The 26,739-nt window shown below is 48.0% G+C and overlaps 2 protein-coding genes across 23 annotated transcripts in view; one reads left to right on the top strand and one right to left on the bottom strand.

Annotated features, from left to right (window-relative positions):
• Positions 1 to 20,840, top strand: part of DRC1 (dynein regulatory complex subunit 1) — a 44,809-nt gene extending 23,969 nt beyond the window's left edge. For 2 of the 3 annotated variants that reach the window (XM_077291832.1, XM_077291831.1), the window contains exons 2-18: positions 2,360 to 2,501; positions 3,010 to 3,097; positions 6,229 to 6,341; positions 6,538 to 6,721; positions 6,844 to 6,981; positions 7,057 to 7,143; positions 11,320 to 11,442; positions 11,632 to 11,771; positions 16,737 to 16,871; positions 16,960 to 17,198; positions 18,358 to 18,470; positions 18,539 to 18,628; positions 18,909 to 18,995; positions 19,458 to 19,573; positions 19,748 to 19,891; positions 20,096 to 20,198; positions 20,678 to 20,840. In XM_077291832.1, the coding sequence (XP_077147947.1) occupies positions 2,365 to 2,501; positions 3,010 to 3,097; positions 6,229 to 6,341; positions 6,538 to 6,721; positions 6,844 to 6,981; positions 7,057 to 7,143; positions 11,320 to 11,442; positions 11,632 to 11,771; positions 16,737 to 16,871; positions 16,960 to 17,198; positions 18,358 to 18,470; positions 18,539 to 18,628; positions 18,909 to 18,995; positions 19,458 to 19,573; positions 19,748 to 19,891; positions 20,096 to 20,198; positions 20,678 to 20,740 (2,100 nt within the window). In that variant the 5' untranslated portion in view covers positions 2,360 to 2,364 and the 3' untranslated portion in view covers positions 20,741 to 20,840. Of the gene's footprint in view, positions 1 to 2,359; positions 2,502 to 3,009; positions 3,098 to 6,228; positions 6,342 to 6,537; positions 6,722 to 6,843; positions 6,982 to 7,056; positions 7,144 to 11,319; positions 11,443 to 11,631; positions 11,772 to 16,736; positions 16,872 to 16,959; positions 17,199 to 18,357; positions 18,471 to 18,538; positions 18,629 to 18,908; positions 18,996 to 19,457; positions 19,574 to 19,747; positions 19,892 to 20,095; positions 20,199 to 20,677 lie in introns of those variants that run through there. The other variant, XM_077291833.1, reaches the window with a different exon arrangement.
• Positions 20,841 to 21,403: 563 nt separating this feature from the next.
• OTOF (otoferlin) overlaps positions 21,404 to 26,739 on the bottom strand; it is a 298,562-nt gene continuing 293,226 nt past the window's right edge. For 10 of the 20 annotated variants that reach the window (XM_077291809.1, XM_077291810.1, XM_077291826.1 and 7 more), the window contains one exon: positions 21,404 to 21,720. In XM_077291809.1, the coding sequence (XP_077147924.1) occupies positions 21,534 to 21,720 (187 nt within the window). In that variant the 3' untranslated portion in view covers positions 21,404 to 21,533. Of the gene's footprint in view, positions 21,721 to 23,230; positions 24,602 to 26,739 lie in introns of those variants that run through there. The other 10 variants (XM_077291812.1, XM_077291811.1, XM_077291815.1 and 7 more) reach the window with 2 other exon arrangements.

The raw sequence follows: 26,739 nt of genomic DNA, 5'->3' as shown, positions 1-26,739 counted from the left end.
CGACGTGCTTTGCAAGAGTTTCAGGCGGATAGACCTGATCGCTGTCCACCTGGTAGACTGTTTGTTCCTGATGATTGGACCAGTAGAGTCATCTCGGAGGTTCATTCTTCTACGCTGGCGGGTCATCCTGGAATTTTTGGTACCAGGGATTTGGTGGCTAGATCCTTCTGGTGGCCATCTCTGTCTCGTGATGTGCGTGTTTTTGTGCAGTCTTGTGATGTGTGTGCTCGGGCCAAGCCTTGTTGTTCTAGGGCTAGCGGGTTGTTGTTGCCCTTGCCTATTCCGAAGAGGCCTTGGACGCACATCTCGATGGACTTTATTTCTGATCTTCCTGTCTCTCAGAGGATGTCTGTTATCTGGGTGGTGTGTGACCGTTTTTCTAAGATGGTTCATTTGGTGCCATTGCCGAAGTTGCCTTCCTCGTCTGAGTTGGTTCCTTTGTTTTTTCAAAATGTGGTTCGCTTGCATGGTATTCCTGAAAATATCGTTTCTGATAGGGGTACCCAGTTCGTTTCTAGATTTTGGCGGGCATTCTGTGCCAGGTTGGGCATTGATTTGTCTTTTTCGTCTGCCTTCCATCCTCAGACTAATGGCCAGACGGAGCGAACTAATCAAACTTTGGAGACGTATTTGAGGTGTTTTGTGTCTGCGGATCAGGATGATTGGGTTGCCTTTTTGCCGTTGGCGGAGTTTGCTCATAATAATCGGGCCAGTTCTGCCACTTTGGTTTCCCCTTTCTTTTGCAATTCGGGGTTTCATCCCCGTTTTTCTTCTGGTCAGGTGGAGTCTTCGGATTGTCCTGGAGTAGATGCTGTGGTGGATCGGTTGTATCGGATTTGGGAACAAGTGGTGGACAATTTGAATTTGTCCCAGGAGAGGACTCAGCGGTTTGCTAACCGCCAGCGTCGGGTTGGTCCTCGCCTTCGTGTTGGGGACTTGGTGTGGTTGTCTTCCCGTTTTGTCCCAATGAGGGTTTCTTCTCCTAAATTTAAGCCTCGGTTCATCGGTCCCTATAGGATTTTGGAGATTATTAACCCTGTTTCCTTTCGTTTGGACCTTCCGGCATCTTTCGCTATCCATAATGTGTTCCATCGGTCGTTGTTGCGGAGATACGAGGTGCCGGTGGTTCCTTCTGCTGGGCCTCCTGCTCCTGTGCTGGTTGAGGGTGAATTGGAGTACGTTATAGAGAAGATCTTGGACTCCCTTATTTCCAGGCGGAGACTCCAGTACCTGGTTAAATGGAAGGGCTATGGTCAGGAAGATAATTCTTGGGTAACTGCCTCTGATGTTCATGCCTCGGATTTGGTTCGTGCCTTTCATAGGGCTCATCCAGGTCGCCCTGGCGGTTCTTGTGAGGGTTCGGTGCCCTTTCCTTAAGGGGGGGGGTACTGTTGTGATCCGCTTTTTGGCTCCCCTGGTGGTGGCTGGTGGTACTGGAGACTTGTGTGTGCTTTTCTGCCTCTGCTCACCTGCTTCCATCAGTTTTGGGAGTTCCCTATTTAGCCTTGCTCTCCAGTCACTTCCTTGCCGGTCATCATTGTAACCTGAGTCATTCAGTTGCATGTTCCTGCTACTAGTCTGCTGATCAGCTAAGTGGACTCTTGTCCTTATTGTTTTGTTTTTCTTGTCCAGTTTACAGTTTTGTCATTTCCTGTTACTGGAAGCTCTTGTGGACTGAAATTGCCACTCCTGTGTCATGAGTTGACACAGGAGTCTTAAAGTAATTTCAGGATGGGTTTTTTGAAAGGGTTTTTCAGCTGACCGTGAAGTCCTCTTTTGTATCCTTCCTCTATCTAGTAAGTGGACCTCGCTTTGCTAAATCTACCTTCATACTGTGTATGTCTTTTCCTCTGAACTCACCGTTAATATACGTGGGGGCTACTATCATCTTTGGGGAATTTCACTAGAGGTAAGCCAGGTCTGTTCCTTCCTCTTCCAGGCGTAGTTGTTCTCCGGCTGGCGCATGGCATCTAGGCAGCCGTAGGAATGCTTCCTGGCTACTGTTAGTTGTGTGGTAGATTTAGGTCACGGTCAGCTTGAGTTTCCATCACCCGAGAGCTAGTCTGTTATTTTTGTGTTTCTGATGTTCCCATGCGATTGGGGAATCATGACAGTGATCTGTAACGTTTAAGTGTGACAAAAGTGGGAAAGAATAGGAGATCAGGAAGGGGATGAACACTTTTTCACACAACTGTAGATAGATGATAGATAGACTTTTCTTCCACCGTTCCCAGCCCGGATGGTTGGAGGTGAGTGACAACTGCGGCAGCCGTGTATCGGGGTCACGGACGTGGTTGTCAGTGCTCAGTCCTCCCGCACGGATGGTGATCGCTCACTTCTGTCCCTTACGTCTCCACAGACACGATGAGTGGGGACTCTACAGTCGCGGAGGGCGAGGAGGAGACGGGGAGCCGTGGACCATCGCTGGACTCTGAGGACCAGCAGGAGAGGATCCAGGCACGGCGGCTCCGAATCGCAGCCAGGATAGAAGCCAAACGCCGGTGAGACATGGGGCCAACCTTACACCTCACGTGCGGGTGCCCCGGAGGTCCGTCCTCTAAACCCATTGTGCATTAGTTAAGGAAAAATCGAATTAATTGAATGCAAAGAGGGGGAGGGTGACTGAGCCTCTAATGAGATAGAAGCCAGGTTTTCCATTAATGTAGACTCCAGCAGACAAGTCCGCCAAACTGAGAGACATAAAATACAGGCAAAGCTGCAGTGTAAAGCATAGAGGTGCTGCATGATTCTCCAATAGACAATGTGGTAAAAGCAGCCAGCATGCACAAGCGGAGGGGAAGTATAAAGCATTGTGGATAGACTGGTCAGCAGCCTCTCATCTTATTCATCACGTCACTGTTTTGCAATGCATCATGGGAGATGTAGTCCAGTTGCTGCACCAGTCTACTATCCCATGTGTGGTATGGACACTACTACTCCCACCATCCGTCACGTGTATGGTATGTGCGCTGCGCATGCAGTGATGTATGTTCCTCTCGCCCGGAGCAGGGAGGCTCTTGGAGAAGATCCCAGCACCAGAACAGAACATAAAGAGACGCCCCGCAAGAGCTACAAGCAGATGGACGACAGCCGGCAGGTGAGTGGCTCCTCATGGGCGGCCATTACACTGCCCATAGGGGGCACCAGATCCACTGCCCCACAGCTGTGTCACCTCCCTGCTGCCCAGGTGTCAGTCCACACTGTAGTCCTAGCATTCCCTTCATGAATCAGGAGGGACTGGATGAGCAGTGCTGGAGCACAGAGGAGTTCAGCAGAAGGAGAAGGACATAGAATGAGGCCATGATGTAAGATATTGCTCTGATCGCTGGGATGGAGGAGACTGGGGGTTATCAGCGAGAATCAGAGGGGACACATTCCTGGCATTTCTGCAAACACTGGAGGTGCAGATGTCCTCACCTGGAGGGGCCCCTTCACTTGCTGCGAGGGCCCCATGTGCCGGCATTCTTGAGACACTTCCCCTTCATGGGTGACACTCAGGTCGAGGGCTTCTGTATGAAGGGGGAGGGGGGGTGGACTTCTGCATGTCCCAGGGGCAGAGCGCCTGCTCCACCATGTACACGACTTTCACCTCACAGTGAGAACAGGATTTATTTCAAAACTTAAAAACTCAAAATGCAGCAAGTTGTACATCGTAAAGGCTGCAATGAGCTGAGAACGAGCTGTGAACGGCGATTTGTGGGATCTGCAGCATTAAGACGTCACGGTACTGTCATCAGGAGTTTTTCCATCACATACCTCCTTCCCGGTGTAGCGCTGCTGCCGGCATCCCTGTATGGTGTCCCCTTCTCCCTCCATGCAGGGATGCCGGCTTACTCACTGCCCACCCTGCGGCATGGTACCTGGAGTGCTCCTGCCTCTCCCTGGTGTGCACGTTGGCGGGAACTGCACTTAAAGGGGCAGAATGTATATATAGTATTGCCCTCAGCCCGTTGCTGAGAGGCATTTAGCATAATGTGTGCACCTGTAAGATGTCTCAAAGCCAATTGCAGGGAGTCATCCTGTATAAAAGACTCCCTCTCCTTTAGGGAGATGCCAAGCAATGAGTTTAGTCATTAGGTAGTGTGGTGTTGCACCAGTGCAATTGTGAGGTCCCGTGGTCTTGATGCGGCCAGTGTCCTTAAGCCGAATCCCTGGTCCCAGTGCGGCCATTGCCTGAATGTTGTCCTCTGGTCCCAGTGCGGCCACAGCCTAAATGTCTTCCAGTCCGATGCTGCGAGTCCTGTTCCCAAAGCCCTGAGCACAGCTGGCATGTTCAGGAAAGAAAGGCAGCGAGCCTGAGCACAGCTGGCATGTTCAGGAAAGAAAGGCAGCGAGCCTGAGCACAGCTGGCATGTTCAGGAAGAAAGGCAGCGAGCCTGAGCACAGCTGGCATGTTCAGGAAAGAAAGGCAGCGAGCCTGAGCACAGCTGGCATGTTCAGGAAGAAAGGCAGCGAGCCTGAGCACAGCTGGCATGTTCAGGAAGAAGGGCAGCAAGCCCAAGCACTGCCAACATGTTCAAGAAGTAAGTCATTGAGCCGAACATGGCCGGCATGTTCAAGAAGAAAGGCAGCGAGCCCGAGCACGGCTGGCATGTTCTAAAAAAAAGACAGCGTACCCGAGCACAGCCGACAGGTTCAATAAAAAAAGCAGCGAGCCCGAGCGTGGCCGGCATGTTTAATAAGAAAGGCATCGAGCCTGAACATGGCCGGCATGTTTAATAAGAAAGGCAGCGAGCCTGAGCACGGTCAACATGTTCAATAAAAAAGGCAGCGAGCCTGAGCACGGCAGGCATGTTCAATAGAAAAGGCAGCGAGCCTGAGCATGGCTGGCATGTTTAATAAGAAAGGCAGTGAGCCCGAGCACAGCAGGCATGTTCAATAAAAAAGGCAGCGAGCCTGAGCAAGACAGGCATGTTTATTAAGAAAGGCAGCAAGCCTGAGCATGGCCAGCATGTTAAAAAAGAAAAGCAATTGGCCATTTTTATGTGCTAAACGCTCTCATTTTTCATATTTCTAGTGCAGTAATGCAGTTCAGTTTTCATGTTTCATGTTTGCATGTCTTAGCGCTGCAGTGTGCTGCCTTTTTTACTTGACTGTATATGAGTTGGTTACTCTAGGTTCAGCACCTGTTCACACTTAGTCTATGCATGGATGTGACGGTCAGTTTTTTCAAACAAAAAGAGCACGGCAGGCATGTTTAATAAAAAAGGCAGTGAGCCTGAGCACAGCAGGCATGTTTAATAAGAAAGGCAGCAAGCCCGAGCACGGCAGGCATGTTTAATAAAAAAGGCAGCGAGCCCGAGCACGACGGGGATGTTTAATAAAGGCAGCAAGCCCGAGCACGGCAGGCATGTTTAATAAAAAAGGTAGCGAGCCCGAGCACGACAGGCATGTTTAATAAGAAAGACAGCGAGCCTGAGCACGGCTGGCATGTTCAAAAAGAAAGGCAGCGAGCACAGCTGATAAAAGTCAGTGCAAAATATTACACCAAAATGCCAGAAATTGCCATAAAATAAACCTCAGAACACCAGAATTGCTGTTGTTTTGGTCCCTCATCTACATAAAAGAAATGTCATTAAAAGAGATCAAAGCGTCATATGTCGTCAATAACGGTGCCGATAAAATCACCAGTGCACCACCGAAACACCGGACCCCCACGCAGCCCAGTTGACACTTGGAGGAATATCGCCTGTGAGGCCTCGATCAGTGGCACTGAGCCCCGGAGTCCTTCAGTATGGACGCTCTCCTATGAAGGCCGAGGCTTCAGGGTATCAGCACGATGGGCACCCGTCAGGTCGCGTAGCCGCCGTGTCCAGGCCTGTTAGTGCACACTTGACAGTGGCATTTAAGGGGTTGAACTGATGCTGTCCGGTGCTGGCCATGAACCACAACCCCCGAGTTGTCCATCACTGGTGTCTTCCGGACACGCCGATGCAGAAAATGCTTTTTTTAAATATTTTTTAATTTCTTAATTTTTGGAGGTGAGAAAGGAAATGATTAAAACTTTTGTAGTTTTATAATTTTTTCAAACTTTTTATTTTTTAGTCCTGCGACAGTGCGATTGTTTTAGTATATACTGAGCCGCTGCGTCTCCTCTGAAGCCCCGACCCCTTCACTGCCGATCCCACCAAGATCGGGGATCGGATGCCCCTCCAACATCATTTTGGGTTTAGTTTCTTCTATTTGCTGCAGTTTTACCTTTGATATTTTGTTTCTGTTTCCCGGCAGAGGCTCAGCAAACTGGTGTCCGACGGGACGGGACTTGTGACCAACATCCAGGTGGCGGCAGACGCCAGAGAGACCCAGCGGAGGGCAGAGGAGCAGGAGATGAGGAGGCTGAGGTGGGTGATGAGCGGCCATTTACAGGGGTGAGCCGATGTTAGATGTCCCACCTCAGGGGACGGCGCTCTGCTTCCTGGTGGACGGGGCGTATCTCTTTCCATTCATTGCCATGTGAATTAAAGGGACCATACGAGTTCGGACATCTGTGGGTTTCTTCTCAGTCTACACTCATGGTTTTTTTTGCATTCGGTTCAGGGTTGAGAAAATTGACAGTGAAGCGAACAGCAGCTATGAGGAGTTTGAAGACATCACCAAGAAGTGGCTGCGGAGCGGAGAGACGCGGCTGCCGCACGAGCTGTGGGCGCTTCTGGACTCGCAGCAGCAGCAGTGCGGCCAGCTGATCGAGGACAAGAACAACCTGATCGGGGCGCTGCAGCAGGTGGGTCCGCCAATACTGCCCCCGCCCATAGGGGAGGGGGTAAACTGGGGGATCCCGCCCGCCTGGAGCAGCTTGTCTGCCCTGGGATCCATCACATCGGTCAGGTGTTGTATCTCTTGCAGGAGCTGAAGAGGAAAGACGAGCAGTATGTGCGGGACCTGAAGAAACAGTCGGAGGACATCAGCCTGCTGATCGAGAGGATGGAGGAGCAGGTCCGCAGCCTGGGCAAGACGTACCGCGAGGAGCTGCTGCAGATCGAGGTGCGAGACTGATCCCCCCGCTGCCGGCAGAGACCAGGGCGGGAACAGATTACAGATCATCCATATCTCCTGCAGAAATCATTTGAGCAAGAGCGCAGAGACCTGCGAGACAAGAGCAGCAAGAAGTGGGAGCAAGGAGCGCAGGCGAGGCGCGAGCGAGAGGTAAGTGCCGGCCTCCGGCCTGTATAGTGTGCCGGCCTCTGTCCTGTATAGTGTGCCGGCCTCCGTCCTGTATAGTGTGCCACCCTCCGTCCTGTATAGTGTGCCGGCCTCTGTCCTGTATAGTGTGCCGGCCTCTGTCCTGTATAGTGTGCCGGCCTCTGTCCTGTATAGTGTGCCGGCCTCTGTCCTGTATAGTGTGCCGGCCTCTGTCCTGTATAGTGTGCCGGCCTCTGTCCTGTATAGTGTGCCGGCCTCCGTCCTGTATAGCGTGCCGGCCTCTGTCCTGTATAGCGTGCCGGCCTCTGTCCTCTATAGTGTGCCGGCCTCCGTCCTGTATAGCGTGCCGGCCTCTGTCCTCTATAGTGTGCCGGCCTCCGGCCTGTATAGTGTGCCGGCCTCCGGCCTGTATAGTGTGCCGGCCTCCGTCCTGTATAGCGTGCCGGCCTCTGTCCTGTATAGTGTGCCGGCCTCTGTCCTGTATAGTGTGCCGGCCTCTGTCCTGTATAGTGTGCCGGCCTCTGTCCTGTATAGTGTGCCGGCCTCTGTCCTGTATAGTGTGCCGGCCTCTGTCCTGTATAGTGTGCCGGCCTCTGTCCTGTATAGCGTGCCGGCCTCTGTCCTCTATAGTGTGCCGGCCTCCGTCCTGTATAGCGTGCCGGCCTCTGTCCTCTATAGTGTGCCGGCCTCCGTCCTGTATAGCGTGCCGGCCTCTGTCCTGTATAGTGTGCCGGCCTCCGGCCTGTATAGTGTGCCGGCCTCCGGCCTGTATAGTGTGCCGGCCTGTATAGTGTGCCGGCCTCCGTCCTGTATAGCGTGCCGGCCTCTGTCCTGTATAGCGTGCCGGCCTCTGTCCTCTATAGCGTGCCGGCCTCCGTCCTGTATAGCGTGCCGGCCTCTGTCCTGTATAGTGTGCCGGCCTCCGGCCTGTATAGTGTGCCGGCCTCCGGCCTGTATAGTGTGCCGGCCTCCGGCCTGTATAGTGTGCCGGCCTGTATAGTGTGCTGGCCTCCGTCCTGTATAGTGTGCCGGCCTCCGTCCTGTATATTGTGCCGGCCTCCGTCCTGTATAGTGTGCCGGCCTCCGGCCTGTATAGTGTGCCGGCCTCCGTCCTGTATAGTGTGCCGGCCTCCGTCCTGTATAGTGTGCCGGCCTCCGTCATGTATAGTGTGCCGGCCTCCGTCCTGTATAGTGTGCCGGCCTCCGTCCTGTATAGTGTGCCGGCCTCCGTCCTGTATAGTGTGCCGGCCTCCGTCATGTATAGTGTGCCGGCCTCCGTCCTGTATAGTGTGCCGGCCTCCGTCCTGTATAGTGTGCCGGCCTCCGTCCTGTATAGTGTGCCGGCCTCCGTCCTGTATAGCGTGCCGGCCTCCGTCCGGTATAGCGTGCCGGCCTCCGTCCTGTATAGCGTGCCGGCCTCCGTCCTGTATAGCGTGCCGGCCTCCGTCCTGTATAGCGTGCCACCCTCCGTCCTGTATAGCGTGCCACCCTCCGTCCTGTATAGCGTGCCGGCCTCTGTCCTGTATAGTGTGCCGGCCTCAGACCTGTATAGTGTGCCGGCCTCTGTCCTGTACAGGACTCTGCTTTGCCTCTGTATAATGTACAGGTATCTGTATAATGTACAGGTCTCTGCTCGGTCTCTGTGTCATGCTCAGGACTCTGCTCGGTCTCTGTGTAATGCTCAGGACTCTGCTCGGTCTCTGTGTCATGCTCAGGACTCTGCTCGGTCTCTGTGTCATGCTCAGGTCTCTGCTCGGTCTCTGTGTCATGCTCAGGACTCTGCTTTGCCTCTATGTAATGTTCAGGTCTCTGCTCTGTCTGTGTCATGCTCAGGACTCTGCTCTGTCTCTGTGTCATGCTCAGGTCTCTGCTCAATCTCTGTGTCATGCTCAGGTCTCTGCTCAGTCTCTGTCATGCTCAGGTCTCTGCTCGGTCTCTGTCATGCTCAGGTCTCTGTGTCATGCTCAGGACTCTGCTCGGTCTCTGTCATGCTCAGGACTCTGCTCGGTCTCTGTGTCATGCTCAGGTCTCTGCTCGGTCTCTGTGTCATGCTCAGGACTCTGCTCGGTCTCTGTGTCATGCTCAGGACTCTGCTCGGTCTCTGTGTCATGCTCAGGACTCTGCTCCGTCTCTGTTTCATGTGTCATGCTCAGGACTCTGCTCGGTCTCTGTGTCATGCTCAGGACTCTGCTCGGTCTCTGTGTCATGCTCAGGACTCTGCTTTGCCTCTATGTAATGTTCAGGTCTCTGCTCTGTCTGTGTCATGCTCAGGACTCTGCTCGGTCTCTGTGTCATGCTCAGGACTCTGCTCGGTCTCTGTGTCATGCTCAGGACTCTGCTCGGTCTCTGTGTCATGCTCAGGACTCTGCTTTGCCTCTATGTAATGTTCAGGTCTCTGCTCTGTCTGTGTCATGCTCAGGACTCTGCTCTGTCTCTGTGTCATGCTCAGGTCTCTGCTCGGTCTCTGTGTCATGCTCAGGACTCTGCTCGGTCTCTGTGTCATGCTCAGGTCTCTGCTCAGTCTCTGTCATGCTCAGGTCTCTGCTCGGTCTCTGTCATGCTCAGGTCTCTGTGTCATGCTCAGGACTCTGCTCGGTCTCTGTGTCATGCTCAGGTCTCTGCTCGGTCTCTGTGTCATGCTCAGGTCTCTGCTCGGTCTCTGTGTCATGCTCAGGACTCTGCTCGGTCTCTGTGTCATGCTCAGGACTCTGCTCGGTCTCTGTGTCATGCTCAGGTCTCTGCTCGGTCTCTGTGTCATGCTCAGGACTCTGCTCGGTCTCTGTGTCATGCTCAGGACTCTGCTCTGTCTCTGTGTCATGCTCAGGACTCTGCTCTATCTCTGTGTCATGCTCAGGACTCTGCTCGGTCTCTGTGTCATGCTCAGGTCTCTGCTCGGTCTCTGTGTCATGCTCAGGACTCGGCTCGGTCTCTGTGTCATGCTCAGGACTCTGCTCTATCTCTGTGTCATGTGTTGTGAATTCCGTTCTGGAGCTCCCTCCTGTGGCTGCTAATGGTATTTTTGTGAGTTCTGCCCTTGGGCTCCCTCTGGTGGTTTCGAGTGGAACTGCTGCTCCTTTAGGTAGCTGTAGCAGCTGCCATCACTGATCGCCTTGCCTGGGTTTGTTATTTAAACCTGCTCTGGGCTTTAGTTCATGCCAGCTGTCAATGTTCTTGGTTGGATTTGGTTCTCTCCTTGGATTTCTCATATGGCCTGTCCTTGTCAGCAAAAGATAAGTTTCTGAGTTCTTGTTTGTCCATTTGCTTTGTACTCTATTGCTTTGCAAATATGTCTCTTTTTGTCCAGCTTGTCACTATGTCATATTCAGGCTAGCTGGAAGCTCTGGGAAGCAGATTTGCCCCTCCACACTGTGAGTCGGTGTGGAGTTCATTTTTGTAAACTCTGCGTGGATTTTTGTAGTTTTTAATACTGACCGCACAGTATCCTTTTCTCTCTGTCTATCAAGTTTAGTATTGGCCTCCTTTGCTGAAAACTGATTTCATTTCTGTGTATGTCATTTCCCTCTCCACTCACAGTCAATATTTGTGGGGGGCTGTCTTTCCTTTTGGGGTTTTCTCTGAGGCAAGATAGCTTTCTATTTCCTTCTTTAGGGGTAGTAAGTTCTTAGGCTGTGAAGAGGTGTCTAGAGAGAGTCAGGAACATCCCACGGCTATTACTAGTGTTGTTGTTAGGATTAGGGACTGCGGTCAGTAGAGATACCACCTCCTCAGAGCTCGTCCCATGTTGCGTTTTAGCCACCAGGTCATTTCACTGTGGCCTCTTAACCACCAGGTCATAACAGTCATGCTCAGGACTCTGCTCTATCTCTGTGTCATGCTCAGGACTCTGCTCGGTCTCTGTGTCATGCTGAGGACTCTGCTCGGCCTCTGTTTCATGCTGAGGACTCTGCTCGGTCTCTGTGTCATGCTCAGGACTCTGCTCGGTCTCTGTGTTATGCTCAGGACTCTGCTCGGTCTCTGTGTCATGCTCAGGACTCTGCTCTATCTCTGTGTCATGCTCAGGACTCTGCTCGGTCTCTGTGTCATGCTCAGGTCTCTGCTCTGTGTCATGCTCAGGACTCTGCTCTATCTCTGTGTCATGCTGAGGACTCTGCTCTAACTCTGTATATTGTGCAGGTCTCTGCTCTGTGTCATGCTCAGGACTCTGCTTTGCCCCTGTAGCTGGAGAGTCTCATGCACAGGATGAAGAAGGTGCAGGAGTGCGAGCAGCAGCTGAATCGGCTCCGGGTGCAGGACGGGGAGGAATACAACATGATCAAAATTAAGCTGGAGACAGACGTGCAGGTGAGAGAGAAGTATGTGCACCCCCTACTGACTGAGCTCTGTTGTGCATGCGCACACATTACAGCCAGCAAGCACACAGCCGCGCCATCTCCGTGGTCAGCAGGCGTCGGGTGTGCCGTACTCCGGAGCTCAGTGCCTGCACCTCACGGCCGTGGCCCCATGTAACGTCTCTGTCCTCTCCCGGTGCAGATCCTCCAGCAGCAGCTGCAGCAGATGAAGGCCACGTACCAGCTGAACCAGGAGAAGCTGGAGTATAACTTCCAGGTGCTGAAGAAGAGGGACGAGGAAAATACCATCACCAAGTCCCAGCAGAAGAGGAAGATCACACGGTAATGCTCCCCGATAGGTTTTGGGTTTTAAAAATGTAGTTTTTCAGAATATCCCGAAATGTGTACATGAAGAACAACTTTATTTCTGGCCATTATTTGACTTGTTTCCTGCATTTTTAACAAGTTTTTCCTATGCAGGTGCTATCTTTGAGTTTTAGTTGTTTAGCTGGACAATAGCTGCTATAATGTCTCCTACACACACAACACACAGAGACAAGAAGCAGCAGCATGGAGGAGATTATACAGCAGCACTAAGAAGTGTAGCTTGGAATATTTCACTGAGGTGATGTAAAACACTTACTAGAAAGCACTGAGCAGTGTAGCTGTGAATCTTGCACTGAGGTTATGTTAAACACTTGAAAGCAGCATGGAGGACTTGCAGAAGCACTTAGCAGTGTAGCTGTGAATCTTGCACTGAGGTTATGTAAAACACTAGAAAGCAGCAGCATGGAGGACATTATGCAGAAGCACTAAGCAGTGTAGCTGTGAATCTTGCACTGACGTTACATAAAACAGTTACTAGAAATCAGCAACATGGAGGGCATTATACAGTAGTACTGAGCAGTGAAGCTATGAATCTTGCACTGAGATTATGTAAAACACCTACTAGAAAGCACTGAGCAGTGTAGCTGTGAATCTTGCACTGAGGTTACGTAAAACACTAGAAAGCAGCAGCATGGAGGACATTATGCAGTACCACTTGGCAGTGTAGCTGTGAATCTTGCACTGAGGTTACGTAAAAAACTTACTAGAAAGCAGCAGCATGGAGGACATTATGCAGCAGCAATAAGCAGTGTAGCTGTGAATCTTGCACTGACGTTACGTAAAACACTTACTACAAAGCACTGAGCAGTGTAGCTGTGAATCTTGCACTGAGGTTACGTAAAACACTAGAAAGCAGCAGCATGGAGGACATTATGTAGCAGCACTGAGATTATGTAAAACACTAGAAAGCACTGAGCAGTGTAGCTGTGAATCTTGCACTGAGGTTATGTAAAACACTAGAAAGCAGCAGCATGGAGGACATTATGTAGCAGCACTGAGATTATGTAAAACACTAGAAAGCACTGAGCAGTGTAGCTGTGAATCTTGCACTGAGGTTATGTAAAACACTAGAAAGCAGCAGCATGGAGGACATTATGCAGCAGCACTGAGAAGTGTAGCATGTAAAACACTTACTAGAGAGCAGCAGCATGGAGGACATTATGCAGTACCACTTGGCAGTGTAGCTGTGAATCTTGCACTGAGGATCCGTAAAACACTTACTAGAAAGCAGCAGCATGGAGGACATTATGTAGAAGCACTTAGCAGTGTAGCTGTGAATCTTGCACTGAGGTTATGTAAAACACTTATTAAAAGTCAGCAGCATGGAGGACATTATGCAGCAGCACTAAGCAGTGTAGCTGTGAATCTTGCACTGACGTGACATAAAACACTAGAAAGCAGCAGAATGGAGGGCATTATACAGTTGTACTGAGCAGTGTAGCTGTGAATATATCACTAGAAAGATTACATTTTTCTTGAAGCAGCAGTATAGAGTGACATTCAAAAGGGCTACTGAGCAGTGTTCCTCTGAATTCATCTCAAGGGTTAACTAAATCACTTCTTTCAAAGCAGATGAAGGACATTATTCAGCTGTACTGAGCATTGTAGCTTTTAATGCACCACTGGGTTGAGATAAACACTGAATAGAATACCCACTTACAAAAATGTATGCCCCTTATTCCGGCATATCTGAAGGATACGGGGCATACTCTGGAGATTTTGGAAACGCTAAAGTGGAACTCTAGTTACCTTCTAGTAACTTTGGACATTAAATCTTTATACACTGTCATCAATCAAAAATTGGGTTGCCAGGCGTCTGGACATTTCCTCCATAAGTTGGGCACATATTCTACAACCCAAATTGAATTCATACAGGAGTGCATTATGTTCATCGCTGAACATAATTATTTTATGTATGAGGGCCGTTTCTTCCTACAACAATGGGGCACGGCTATGGGGACGCGTTTTGCCCCTGCATTTGCCAATCTATATGTAGCCAAGTGGGAGGAGTCAGCCATCTATGACAAAGGTCAGCTTCGTACAGGGGTGGTGTTATGGCGCCGATTTATAGATGACGTCATACTTATTTGGGAGGGGTCCAGGGTGGACCTGGACTCATTCATTTGTAGCCTGAATACCAACAATTTTGGCCTGGAGTTTACACCCACTGTAAGTAGCAGTACCATCAATTTCTTGGATTTGACTATTTTTATTGAAGAGGGCCACCTCCACACAAAATGTTACCGGAAGGAGGTGGACTCGAATAGTTTCATCCACACCAGCAGTTGCCACCTCCCGGCAAAGGGACAATTTACCAGGATTCGGCGCAATTGTACTATTATGAAGGATTATGATCAAGAATCTGAGCACCTTACACAACAATTCCTGGAGAAAGGTTATCCTCTGCCACTGGTCGAACAGGCAGCTAATGAAGTAAGGGCCATACCCAGGAGTGTATTGGTAAAGAAACCTAGTCCCGATCCCCAAGGAACGGCATCTATTCCTGAACAGATCAAACAACTGCCCATCATAACGCAGTTCCATACAGGATACAAGCAGTTTCAGGGGATTGTCCGCAAACATTGGGCAACCCTGCAGAGGGACAGGATCATAGGGGAACATCTACCTCTATACCCGAGGTTTGTGTATAAAAAAGCTCAGACGTTGAACAATCTGCTGGCCCCCACAGCCAAATTGGCCTATAATGATCAGGGCCCGCTGGGCAATCAGAAATCTAGATCTGACGGGGGTTTCATGCCATGTGGGAGGTGCTACTGTTGTATCCACACAGGCACCAAAAGTAGTTGTCAAACTACTTTTAGAGATTCCGCCGGCATGGAGACATTCAATATTCGAGATAAAATTACATGTCATTCCATGGGAATCATTTATTTGATTCAATGTCCTTGCAGGAAACTGTATGTGGGCAGAACAAAGAGAAAATTAATGGTACGTATCAAGGAGCACCTAAGGAACATTCATAAGGGATTCCTGGGTCATCCCCTATCCCGCCATTTTAAAGAGGTACATAATGGGAATATAAAGGAGGTACAATTTTGTGGAATACAAAAAGTACGGCAAAATCTTAGGGGGGGAAACTTCTTGAAGCAAATGTCTAAAGTAGAGTCGGAATGGATATTCAGACTAGACTGCCTTACCCCTAGGGGCCTGAACCATGATTTTGAATTATATGCATTTTAATGGGATAGGTGGAACATTATATGTATCATATAGCTATAAAATGCCTTTTGAGGTTTCGAATATAACGATGGATGGTATCCCCTCTCAGGGAGGGTAATATAGTACATACTGCTAAATGCTATACACAATCTCTATGCAGTTAAACGCACGTATAATGGAGATAGGGGTGTGCAAGATTGTATCCACGCATACAGGCCTATATATGTCCTATACTCATAAATCGTGTAGTATTTTTAGTATTATGATGACAGGGTGTGATATTTACATTTTTTAAGTTTTTTTAAACTTTTGTAGTTGTGCTAGGGTATTGTAGCATATTTTAATTGGTTTTAAAAATAAAGTTATATTTTTTAAACATTTTTATTTATGGGTGTACGTATGTGTATATGTACACATTTTTACATATGTGTGTATTTATATAAAAAGTTTTTTCTTTTGCACATAGTATATTCTCTTGGGGCACACGTGATTGCATGCAAGAAAACATCTCCAATAAGGATTAATATCTGACAGCCCAGAACTATAGATATATGGGTGGTAGGATACATTAATGTGGTGTCATTCTGTGCTACCGATCATTATTTTGACTGAAGTGGTCAGTTCATTGCAGGGGGCGGACTTATAGGGCTGGTAAAGGTATATATAGCATAGGAGCTCTCAACAGGAACTGTAACCCTGATGAAGAAGGGCGTTAACCCTTCGAAACGCGTAGGTTTGTCTTTTTGATCCTAGTGAGGCTCCATAGGTCTGTGACGTCACACGCTGCTTGTCAGCGTCGGCCATTTTTACTTCCTAGTGCAACCAGGAGCGCCTCCGGCCGGGACGTTACCTGGCTCTGCACTCAGTAGCGGCATCCAATCCTAGCCCCGTTTGCCCGTACTCCTGTGGACCCCACTCCTCGGCCATAACTCCCAAGAATACTTCCTGGTCGTACCCACCGCAGCATTTGCGGAACAGCACACATCCCCGGGGACACTTACCAGGAACAGCAGAGAGCGCAAACAGTTACAGCACATGGTAAGGGATTCCGGTCCACTTGTATTTTCTGATCGTTGCATGTACCGGTGCTGAATCCATCCGCACATACGGTGTTGGCAGGTGTAAGGTGTGTGACACAGTACTTCTAGGTCGCATTGGTGGCCTCTAGTAGCACCTGTAGTGCACTGCTGTTTATAGGGGGAGGTACATTCACCAACATATTCAGGTTTATTGTACTCCGATGATTAGGCATAGGCCACCTGTATAACCTAAGCGCGGTACCAGTTATTAGTATATATTTGTTTCTCACTGAATAGAATCACCTTCAGTATGGAGATTATTATACAGCAGCACTGTGCAGTGTTAATGTGAATCCAGCAGGGGGGTGAGGTAAACACTTAGTAGAAAGCAGCAGCATGCAGGACTTTTTGCAGCTTTGAATCTGACTCTAAAAGGAGATAAAACTCTTATTAAAAAGCAGCATGAAGTACATTATACAGTGCTGTGCAGTGTAGCTGTAAATCCAGCACTGCAGTGAGATTGAACACTGAGACTTCAATAGGCAGGTGTAATCTGATCCCTCAGTGAGCTGGCAATCTCTCTTGTTTTGAACAGGACAGATTATTGATGCAGTGGGTTAACCATGAAGTTAAAATAAAAATCAGTAAACTCTGTTCTCTCCATGTGGAATGTTTTCACGCTCCTCCTCTTATGATTTGTGTCCTCCTTTATTTCTTGCAGATTGCAGGACGTCCTCAACAACCTGAAGATAAAGCTGGAGAAACAAAGCAAACAATACAAAGAGGAGAACCAGGCGCTGAGTGACGACTTCAAGAGGATCGCTGAGCAGTACAAGGAGCTGCAGAAGAAAATGAGGTCGGCCCAGAGTGCTTCATTGCCCAGGCTTGCTGACTGTCTCCACCTAGCTTAGCAGTGATTTCCCTGTCGCTTTCCTCTACATCAGGCACTTTGCAGCTGTGGACTCCAAGAAGTTTCATGACATCTGGGTGATGAACGAGGAGGAAATAAAGCAGCTGGTGGAGAAGGCGCTGGAGGTGGATCGCATTATACACGAGCAGCAGCTCGGACTGCCCTGGAAGGAGCCAGACCTGGGCTTCATGGATAATGTTGGGCCGCTGATGGTGAAACCCAAGGAACAGAAGACAGCCAGCAAGCTGGCCCAAGAAGTCATGAGGAGCTCTGGTGAGAAGGACTTCAGTGACGGAGAGCTCCTGCTGCAGTCAGTCGCCTTACCGAAAAATCTGATCAAGGGTTTCCCGGGAAATGGAATTTTTGGTTAGAATATTTACTGGGAACAGTCAGCAAGGCAGGACATTAAGGGAGGAGAATGCAATTCTTGTCTGTGTAAAGCAAGTTTTATAGATCCCCTTATATAAGGGGAACATTTTACAATGTAAAGTTCTCTCTATAATGTTCATTGTGGAGCCTTTTACTCTTGTATTCCTGCTCTCCTGCCTCTATATAGCACATAAAGGCAGCAGTAGCATGGAGGACGTTATACAGCAATACCAAGCAGTGTACCTGCAAATACAGCTCTGGGTGAGATAAAACACTTACTAGAAGGCTGCAGCAGTATGGAGGACATGATGCAGCAATACCGAGCAGTGTACCTGCGAATGCAGCTCTGGGGTGAGATAAAACACTAACTAGAAGGCTGCAGCAGTATGAGGGACATGATGCAGCAATACCGAGCAGTGTACCTGCGAATGCAGCTCTGGGGTGAGATAAAACACTAACTAGAAGGCTGCAGCAGTATGAGGGACATGATGCAGCAATACCGAGTAGTGTACCTGCGAATGCAGCTCTGGGGTGAGATAAAACACGTATTACTAGAAGGCTGCAGCAGTATGGAGGACATGATGCAGCAATACCGAGCAGTGTACCTGCGAATGCAGATCTGGGGTGAGATAAAACACTTACTAGAAGGCTGCAGCAGTATGGAGGACATGATGCAGCAATACCGAGTAGTGTACCTGCGAATACAGATCTGGGGTGAGATAAAACACTTACTAGAAGGCTGCAGCAGCAGCATGGAAGACATTATACAACAATACTGAGCAGAGTAGCTGTAATCCAACTCTAGGGTTAAATAAAACAGTTACTAGAAAGGAAAAGGATGGAGGACATTACATAGCAGTACTGCGTAGAGTATCTGTGAGTCCAACATTGGAGTGATATAAAACACTTACTAGAAGATGGCAAAATGAAGGATATTATACAACAGTACTGAGCAGAGTAGCTGTGAATCCAGCTCGGGGTGAGATAAAACACTTGATCACTCGCATCCGCTGATTTTGGAGCACTGGTGGTTCTGTAATTTCTTCTCTTATGTCATACACAGAAGGCTGTGATGAATCAGTATTATCTAGTGACCAGGAAGGCTCGGACCCCTCATCATCGCCGTTCTCTCGCCGGACTGTGAAGCAGATCCTGGAGGTTCTGTGTGATGAGTCTGTAAGTGACCGGTGGACGGGACATCTGTCCTTCCCGTACGGTGGTGTCATCACTTTTACTCTTCCCAGGGATTCCTGATAGAGGATAAACTGGTGCAGCTGCTGGCCCCGCTGGAAAAGGACGAGTGCTCCCTCATACGGCTGGACTCCATATTTGGGGTAAGTGCAAATGGATCTATACAGCCTTAAATAGTGGGATAGTGGGTGTGTAGCCCCTACTCATAATATAGGATCACAGTAGTGGTGGGCGCCCTGTGACTGACTGTAGGGTCGACCACCATGTTGTTGACTGGTATTCAGGTTCTGAGGACATTGTAGTCGCTGCCAGTGGGGTCCTGTAGAAGGATACGTGTGTGTATGGGGGCTATCACATCCCCAGTGTCAGGCTGCCGGGCTCATGCCCCCCATTATGAGGCTAATAACGTCCCCCGTCATACAGGCGCTGCAGATAGAAGTGGAAGACGACGTCTACAAACTTGTGGACTTTTTCCTGAAGTACAAACAGCGGCAAGAGCGTCCCCCACAGGTAAGAGAGGCCATTGCATCTGGGGTGAGTGAATTCCTATCATGAAGTCAGGCGTCCCACCAGGACTGTGGAGTCGGAGTCATGGAAATTGAGGAGTCGGAGGTTTGGCTTACTGACTCCACAGCCCTGCGTCCCACACATGGTTCCTATTCCTCGGGAGTAGATGGCCTGTTATTCTTCACAGCAAAGCTGGGATGGGTAACGACACAACATTGCAGATCTGACTCCTTGTTAGGAGTCAGGGGGGAGGAGCTTACAGCATCAGGCCGCTGATTGGCACACTATTTAGTGAATATATTCGCACAGACATGATAGAAATGCCCTATGGATCTTAGAAAAAGTGCTCCACCCTGAGTCTGACGGGCCGACGCATTTACCGGCAGATCCACCTACGGGCCTAGGTTCTGACCCAATGGCAAACACTGATCTGATCCCGACCTTCACCTCTCTGCTCTATTTAAGGAGGAAGAAGGACCGCAGGAGTCGGATCAGACCCATCTCCACGCGCCTGACCTCATCCACCCCAATGATGTCCTGCGAGCACTGAAAGCCTTCACCATGGCGGCCCACCAGCGCAGGTCCAGCTCTCCATTGTTCAGAGCGTGTAGATTTCAGGGTGAAGCATCCATGGGCCGGTGATGCAGTAACCCCAGGGGGCTCATGCTGTGCACATGCAACCTCCTAGAGCTTTACCCCGACACGGGGCAGTTGTGACTTCTCTCCTATATTTATATAAGTGACTTATCCTATAGGGAGAAACCGCATCAAAGATTGGCAGGGATAGACGAGCGCGACAGCAGCGAGGACACGGATTATTGGAGTACAGCCGCGCAGGTCATCCCGCAATCTCGGCTCAAGGTCTGGGACGCCCTGGAAGCTGCCATGGAGAAATATTAGTACGTCTGGTACCTTGTATCCTACACAAACTCCAGTTTCTACCTAATGTCGTCTCTTGGGGCAGAGGACAGAACGTTATAAAATCTCTGTTAAGAAATGTGAAGGCAACTTTGGAGTCGCTCAGTATCATATGGATGTAAACCACAGCTGGGTATTGGGTATTTACTATTTTTATAATTCACCTTATCCTCGGTGTGTTTCAGTGATGTCCTGACCAATCGATCAGAACTGATTACCGAAACATCATCTCTGCGGCAGCAGAACACAGAATTGAGGATGTTGTTACATCAGTACCTCAACTCCAAGGTAATCTGCTCCAGCCGGGCTGCGGGGTATCCTGACCGATCTCTCAAGGGTGGGGTTCAGTGATGCGATGGCTTTAGCTAACATAAATCAGGGCACCCAAAACACTCTAAAAAGATTAAAAAAAAGGTAAAGCAGGGAACAATTTTCTTTCCTCTGCTTTTTTTATTTCGACATCTGACATGTGAAATGCAGCCTTTGTATCCTGTATGTGGAGTAGAGAGATGACCACAGCATGGTCCTTGTAAGTTTCTAAACTGCAGTTTTAAACATGTCCTTTAATGGATCTTTCAGTTTGAGCCCAGTCCATACAGTGTATGGCAATAATAGTAGATAATTAACAATTATTCATAATGGGACCCGTCTTCCTAACTACAAGAAATCAGAAGAACCGATTTTAGGCACCGCCATGGGTACGGCTTTTATGCCTCTTTTTGTGAATGCTTAGATTTTGTGTTTCATAAATATTATTTTCTTTTCAGATCAATTCTGAGCTGGAGATTGCTCCCACGCAAACCATACTGGTAGACATTGACCATGTCTGATACTGTCATGTAGAGAAGGATCGACTCACTGCTGAAAACAAGGTTTACACTGAAGACTCTCTTCTATATCAATAATAAAATAGGTGACAGAACAATGGTGATGTGTTGTGTGATGTGTAATGTTCACCATGGGTGTGAGACACAAACACTCCTCTGTCTGTTATCAGGATGTTTTCCTCAGTTAGAGGGGCCCTTTAGCCTCTCACATGAATGAAACACGCGATGCAGGCCGGATTTCATTTTCAGACAAGGTCTTTATTCCAGTGAGTTACAAAACAGAGACTAGTAAAATAGTCACATGATGAAGAAACCGTCCCCTACAAATATCAGTGTCCCGGGACTGGACGACCCCCGCTGGTCACCTCACGTGATCCTCAGTCGTTCACAGGAGCCACTTACATCTATAAGGCTTACGTAATTCAGTGCGTCTCCAGGTGCAATCCCAAAGCATAATAGAGGGTCTTAGAATACAACAACTCCAGCGTCCACCGCTACCATCCAATCAATCATTAAATCCTCTGAGTATCCACCTTTTTTATGTCCGATGCTAATTACTGAGCTGTGTATCTCAGCCTATCGTGACACCAAGCTGTGTATCTAATCGTGCCATGTGCGATACCGTCTGCTGAGCCGTTTATCTAATTCTGTCGTGTGATACCAATTACTAAGTCGTATACTGAGTCCTATGATGTGTGATACCATTTGCTGAGCTGTGTATCTAATCCCATCGTGTGACCCTGTCTCAGCGATCCACATCACCCCCTGACATTCTGTATCTAAGCTGTGGCCCCCTTCATCTACCAGGGTTTAGGAACCTCTGGTTGAGCGCCCCCGGCATTGTATACAAGGACAGCGCCACAAACAGCAGGGCCACGGCCGCCAGGAGCGCGCCCAGCAAGTGCCACCTGTAATGTCTCCACAGCAGCACGGCGGCGATACGCAGGGGGCGCAGCAGCCACATCAGACTGGTATTAGGACGACTGGAGCCGGACAATCACCATTTTATTGTAACAAACACAAAAAAGAACAAAACAAATAAAAACAGACAAAACAAGAGGAAGGAAAAAAAAAACAAATTACAATTCACTCAACGAAAACTATAAATAAAATTCTTTACAAAGTTCACAACTCAAATTAGTGCAAAGCAGGAGATGAGCCCCCCAAAACGGAGGAGGGGGATAAACCAATATTGCTATAACATGGGGACGGGGGATTAATGGTGTCATCATGAGGTCACTCGTCAGTCGGGGGCTGCGTTAGTTAATGGTGGCAAGAGTCGTCTATTGCTCTCGGGACTCATTTTCTCCATGGTTTATTGCAAGGGCTTCTATTATGTTGTCGGCTCCGTCTACCAGGGGCCCAAAAAAATGCATTCTGGGAGATGAAAACCTGATGACTAAGGAGGGAGCTAGAAGATTACTTATTAAACGAGTTATCTATTTTTCACCCCAAACTTCTGAGCACCAAGTTTTTTCTACTAGAAGACTACTTCGGCCGGGCATCGGGACGGGAAACCCGCCGCGGCCGGACAGAGCACACCGCTAGGAGGGTTTCACCAGGATGCCACAGAAGTCCATGGATATCAGATGTTGAAGGGAACGCATCATCAGGAAAGGGCCTGGTGTTTAATTCAGGTTTTTGTGTTACATGCATCTTTTTTTTTTTTTTTGGGGGGGGGGGGGGTGTTTTTTTTTATATCACAATCTGTATTAAGAAAAAAAAATGCAATCTTGCAATTTTCATCCTGGCTACTGGGGCTCGTCTAGATTCATACCTCCTGTTCTTTACAGAGGACTTTTCAACAGTCTCATTATCATCACAGGCAGGATTATAGTGCTTGTTAGCACCTCTATCCACAGCTGATAACACAGGATCCGCCAATCCTCCTTCTCCGCAATGACCCTAAGGGTCAGATCTACATGTGTTAGCAATTAAAAAATCTCCAGTAGTCGGTGTGAAAATTGCAAGATTTCTAATTTTTATATTTGATAAATATAGATATTTAATACATAAAAACTGATTTAAACAATGGATAATTTCCTGATGACATTTCCCCTTTAAGTGCACGGGTTGTCTGCCCACAGTAGGAGAAATCTTTTTGTTCTAAGCAAAAAAAAAAAATCTTTTGTTCTACGACTTCATTGACATTGTTAGAAATAATTTTCAAGCATTAAAGAAGAGTGCGTGAAACGCGTCGTATCGACCAAATCTTAGATTTCCTTATGTCAGATCTCAGACTTTCTCGTCGGTTCTATTTCTACCTCACTTATTGGCTGTGGAGGGTCTAAAACATTAAAAAAAAAATAATAATTTTTTTAAAAGTGAAAAGTAACAGCGCGGAACTACTTTTAATATCTTTTGAGTAGATGATATAATGAAGTTTTTCATTTTTGGAAATCTCTTGGTTTATAAAATTCTCTTCATTGAACGGAGAAGAAATTAAGTAGGAAAATACAAATTAATTCAAAACTTTTTTTTTTTTTTTTACATTTTTTGCGACTTTCTAGAAGATTGTGCTAAATTTATTATTTTTCTATTTTCGAGATAAAATAGATTAAATTATGTAAAAAAGATTCTTTGTACTCTGTGCTTTCAGTTGATTATTTGGGCTCTACAGCAATAAGGCAAAAGTTGCATTTTCTAGAGAAACGCATTTTGTTCCGGCGAAGAGCGGGACCCCAGAGTGATTTTCTAGCTATTGAGGTTGCTCTTCTTGGTGGAAGATCAGGTAGAAATGAAATTTGATAATCACTGACCTTGATCAGGTCTCCAACTACTCGATGTTCGCAAGTCCATGAGAGATTTTGCCATTCGCCCAGTTGTGGTCAATATTTGGACAATTTAGACTGTTTGGTTTTGTGGACATCTACAAATCGACCTGCTGATTTTAGTCATTTGGACAGGAAATTGATGGATTTCATAAATTCAGAAAATCAACTTGCTTGTTTTAGAACTGGAACTTTTTGCAGTCTCCTAGACCTACATTGAATATATTGTTGGAGGTAAAATTTTGGCTTTTTTTAGGTTTCAAAGTCAACCTCTCACCAGGGCACTAGGTAGATTAGGACTTTGCCCAGTTTGATGGCCCATCATCATCTGATTACTGGGTAAAAAGAAGCAACTTTGAAAATGGCTCGACCTGTTTCCTAGGAGTTGAAAAATGGGGCCTCTTTTTCCTGATGGGAAGACCATTTTTGGTATTTTGTAGCCCCATTAATGGGAAGTTTCTTAGATCGACCTTCTCAGATTATCACATTGGAGCCTGTAATGAATGTGAAGGACCCGGTCCTCATAACCGGATCCCTTTAATACCACAGTTGAACAACATGTAGGACATGCAAAAAGTTTGCATGGGGCAAAACGCGTCAACACACACAGCAAACATAGTTGCACAGGTTGATCTACTGCAAACATTCCCTTAGGAACTTCCTAGAAAAAGAGCATTGGTGCGATCAGCCAGGAGAAGCTTGGGACTACCGGAGAACACAACTCCAAGGTTCCTCGTTGACTCACTGTTGGACCTTTGCCCTCCCGGCTTCTCAGTAAAAATGCTAAAATAATTCACACAGAATAAAATTTTGTGCTGAAACCCCTTCACGATACTACACAGTCTATGATGGAAAGAACAAACATCTCGCGGAAGTGCAGGCACTGCCGAGTCTATTCTCCTGGACACCTCTTCATGCCCCGAGCAGTTTCTTGACCATGTAACCTGGCATGCTATACAGGAAGAGGGCCACCATGGCCAACAGGAGCAACGCCAGCACGATCTTAATGATGAGCCACTTGTATCGGTTACAGATGAGGTACTTGATGGATTTAAGCGGGTTGAGGAACCAGATGAAAGAAGTGTCGGGACGACTGTCCATGGCAGCATGAAACAAGATAAGCAGGATGCACAGGGATGGGGATAAGTGGGAGAGGAGCAGGCAGAAGAGATAAACATTGTTAGTACGTGAAAACTTACAGGTAGCGACTCGCCCTGAAATGTAAAATTAATTGGATTAGTACAAATAGGTTAGTGACGGAGGGTGAAAGGGAAAAATAATTATTCCCTCTAGCGCCTGTTTTGGGGATTAGGAGTAAAATTTCTTTAAAGGGAACCTGTCACCACGTTTTTGGAAGATGGGATAAAAATAGCGTTAAATAGGGGCAGAGGTGGGCGTTACATTAGTGTGTGTGTTATGCGTTTATTACCCACCTAAGTTGCCAAAATAACTTTGCAAAGTCTCCGTTTTCGCCTGTCAATCAGGCTGGTCAGGTCACATGGGCGTGGTGTCTTCACCCAGATTTGGCGTAGTTTTCCGTTGGTGGCGTAGTGGTGTGCGCATGCCCAAAGTCCGGAATCCTCTTCCAGGGGATTTAAAATAGCGCGGTGTTCGTTATTGCATTGGTGATCGGTGGGCGCGGCCATCTTCCTTTGGCCGCGCGTGCGCAGAAGCGGCGCTCTGCTGGCCGCGGCTTCAGGAAAATGGCCGCGGGATGCCGCGCGTGCGCAGATGGATATCGCGGCGGCCATTTTCCTGAAGCCGCGGCCAGCAGAGCGCCGCTTCTGCGCACGCGCGGCCAAAGGAAGATGGCCGCGCCCACCGATCACCAATGCAATAACGAACACCGCGCTATTTTAAATCCCCTGGAAGAGGATTCCGGACTTTGGGCATGCGCACACCACTACGCCACCAACGGAAAACTACGCCAAATCTGGGTGAAGACACCACGCCCATGTGACCTGACCAGCCTGATTGACAGGCGAAAACGGAGACTTTGCAAAGTTATTTTGGCAACTTAGGTGGGTAATAAACGCATAACACACACACTAATGTAACGCCCACCTCTGCCCCTATTTAACGCTATTTTTATCCCATCTTCCAAAAACGTGGTGACAGGTTCCCTTTAATTTGTTAATGGTCTGGAGAGCGGTTATAAAAGAAGAATTGCAACTTTCTACAACAGGTTGATAAATGAAAGCAGACACAAGGGCAATACTCTGATTCTTTATGACTACAACCACTACATGTGGCCTTTGAAGACGAAACACCCAAATTGCCCATTTGTGCATCCCACTACTAGAGTGCTGGGACTCCATCTTTGGTCATAACCTAACCCTCATCATGTCAGTACCCAACCCAACATTCATGTCTCATCATGTCAGTGCCCGACCCAGCCTTTATGCCTCATCATGGCTATCCACCAAGATATCAAAGCAAACTATGATGCTAGCATGCATGCAACCTAATGGTACCAATACCTAGAAGGGCTGGTACTCCACTAGGTTCCAAAGACACTCCTACAAGAAGCCAATACCCACCAAGATGTTGATGGATCATGAGTTATGGAACTGAATACCAACACAAAGTAGGATACAAGTGTGTAACCATAGATGGCACTATATGACTCAACCACTGGGCTTTGCGTTCATCGAGGGTCATGTGCGGTCTCCCAAGGATTGGATATACAATAAGGTGTTGATGCCCACCTGATCATGGATTGTCCATCACGATACCAATTAGGGCACTATTACATAACTAAAGGTTGTACCTCCACACCCACTTGTGGTCTCATTGTCCGCCATAATTCATAGTCTAACCTTCGAGACAACAATGCCATTAAGGGTGTGTGAGGATACAGCATTTATTAATTACCCAGAGGTATTATTTCATTAGGCCCAAGGACATGAGCTTTTGATCATATCAGACTGAATGTTGACCCTATTGTCAATTGAATGCTTATTGACTGGCTGCTGATTACCTATTGTATCTGTTCTAGTATTGTTCTACTATCCATGGGAAACAAAGGCACAGGATAATTGAACAATGTTTGTTAATATGTTGATGACCCACTGATGCTCTGCAAATATGAAGGACGCTCTATGCATGTTGTTTGAACACTTCAGAAGTGAGGGATGGCCTCCTTCTACCTTCCCCCAAGCATGTGGTGGAATGCCTTAATGACAGTTGTGAACTATAAAAAGGAGGATCTGCCTTGCTATTTTGTTTGGA

Source organism: Ranitomeya variabilis, chromosome 2 (genome assembly GCF_051348905.1).
Source record: "Ranitomeya variabilis isolate aRanVar5 chromosome 2, aRanVar5.hap1, whole genome shotgun sequence".
In the NCBI taxonomy this organism is placed as follows: domain Eukaryota; kingdom Metazoa; phylum Chordata; class Amphibia; order Anura; family Dendrobatidae; genus Ranitomeya; species Ranitomeya variabilis.
The sequence above is the reverse complement of the archived record's forward strand: the minus strand, read 5'-3'. Positions and strand labels throughout refer to the sequence as shown.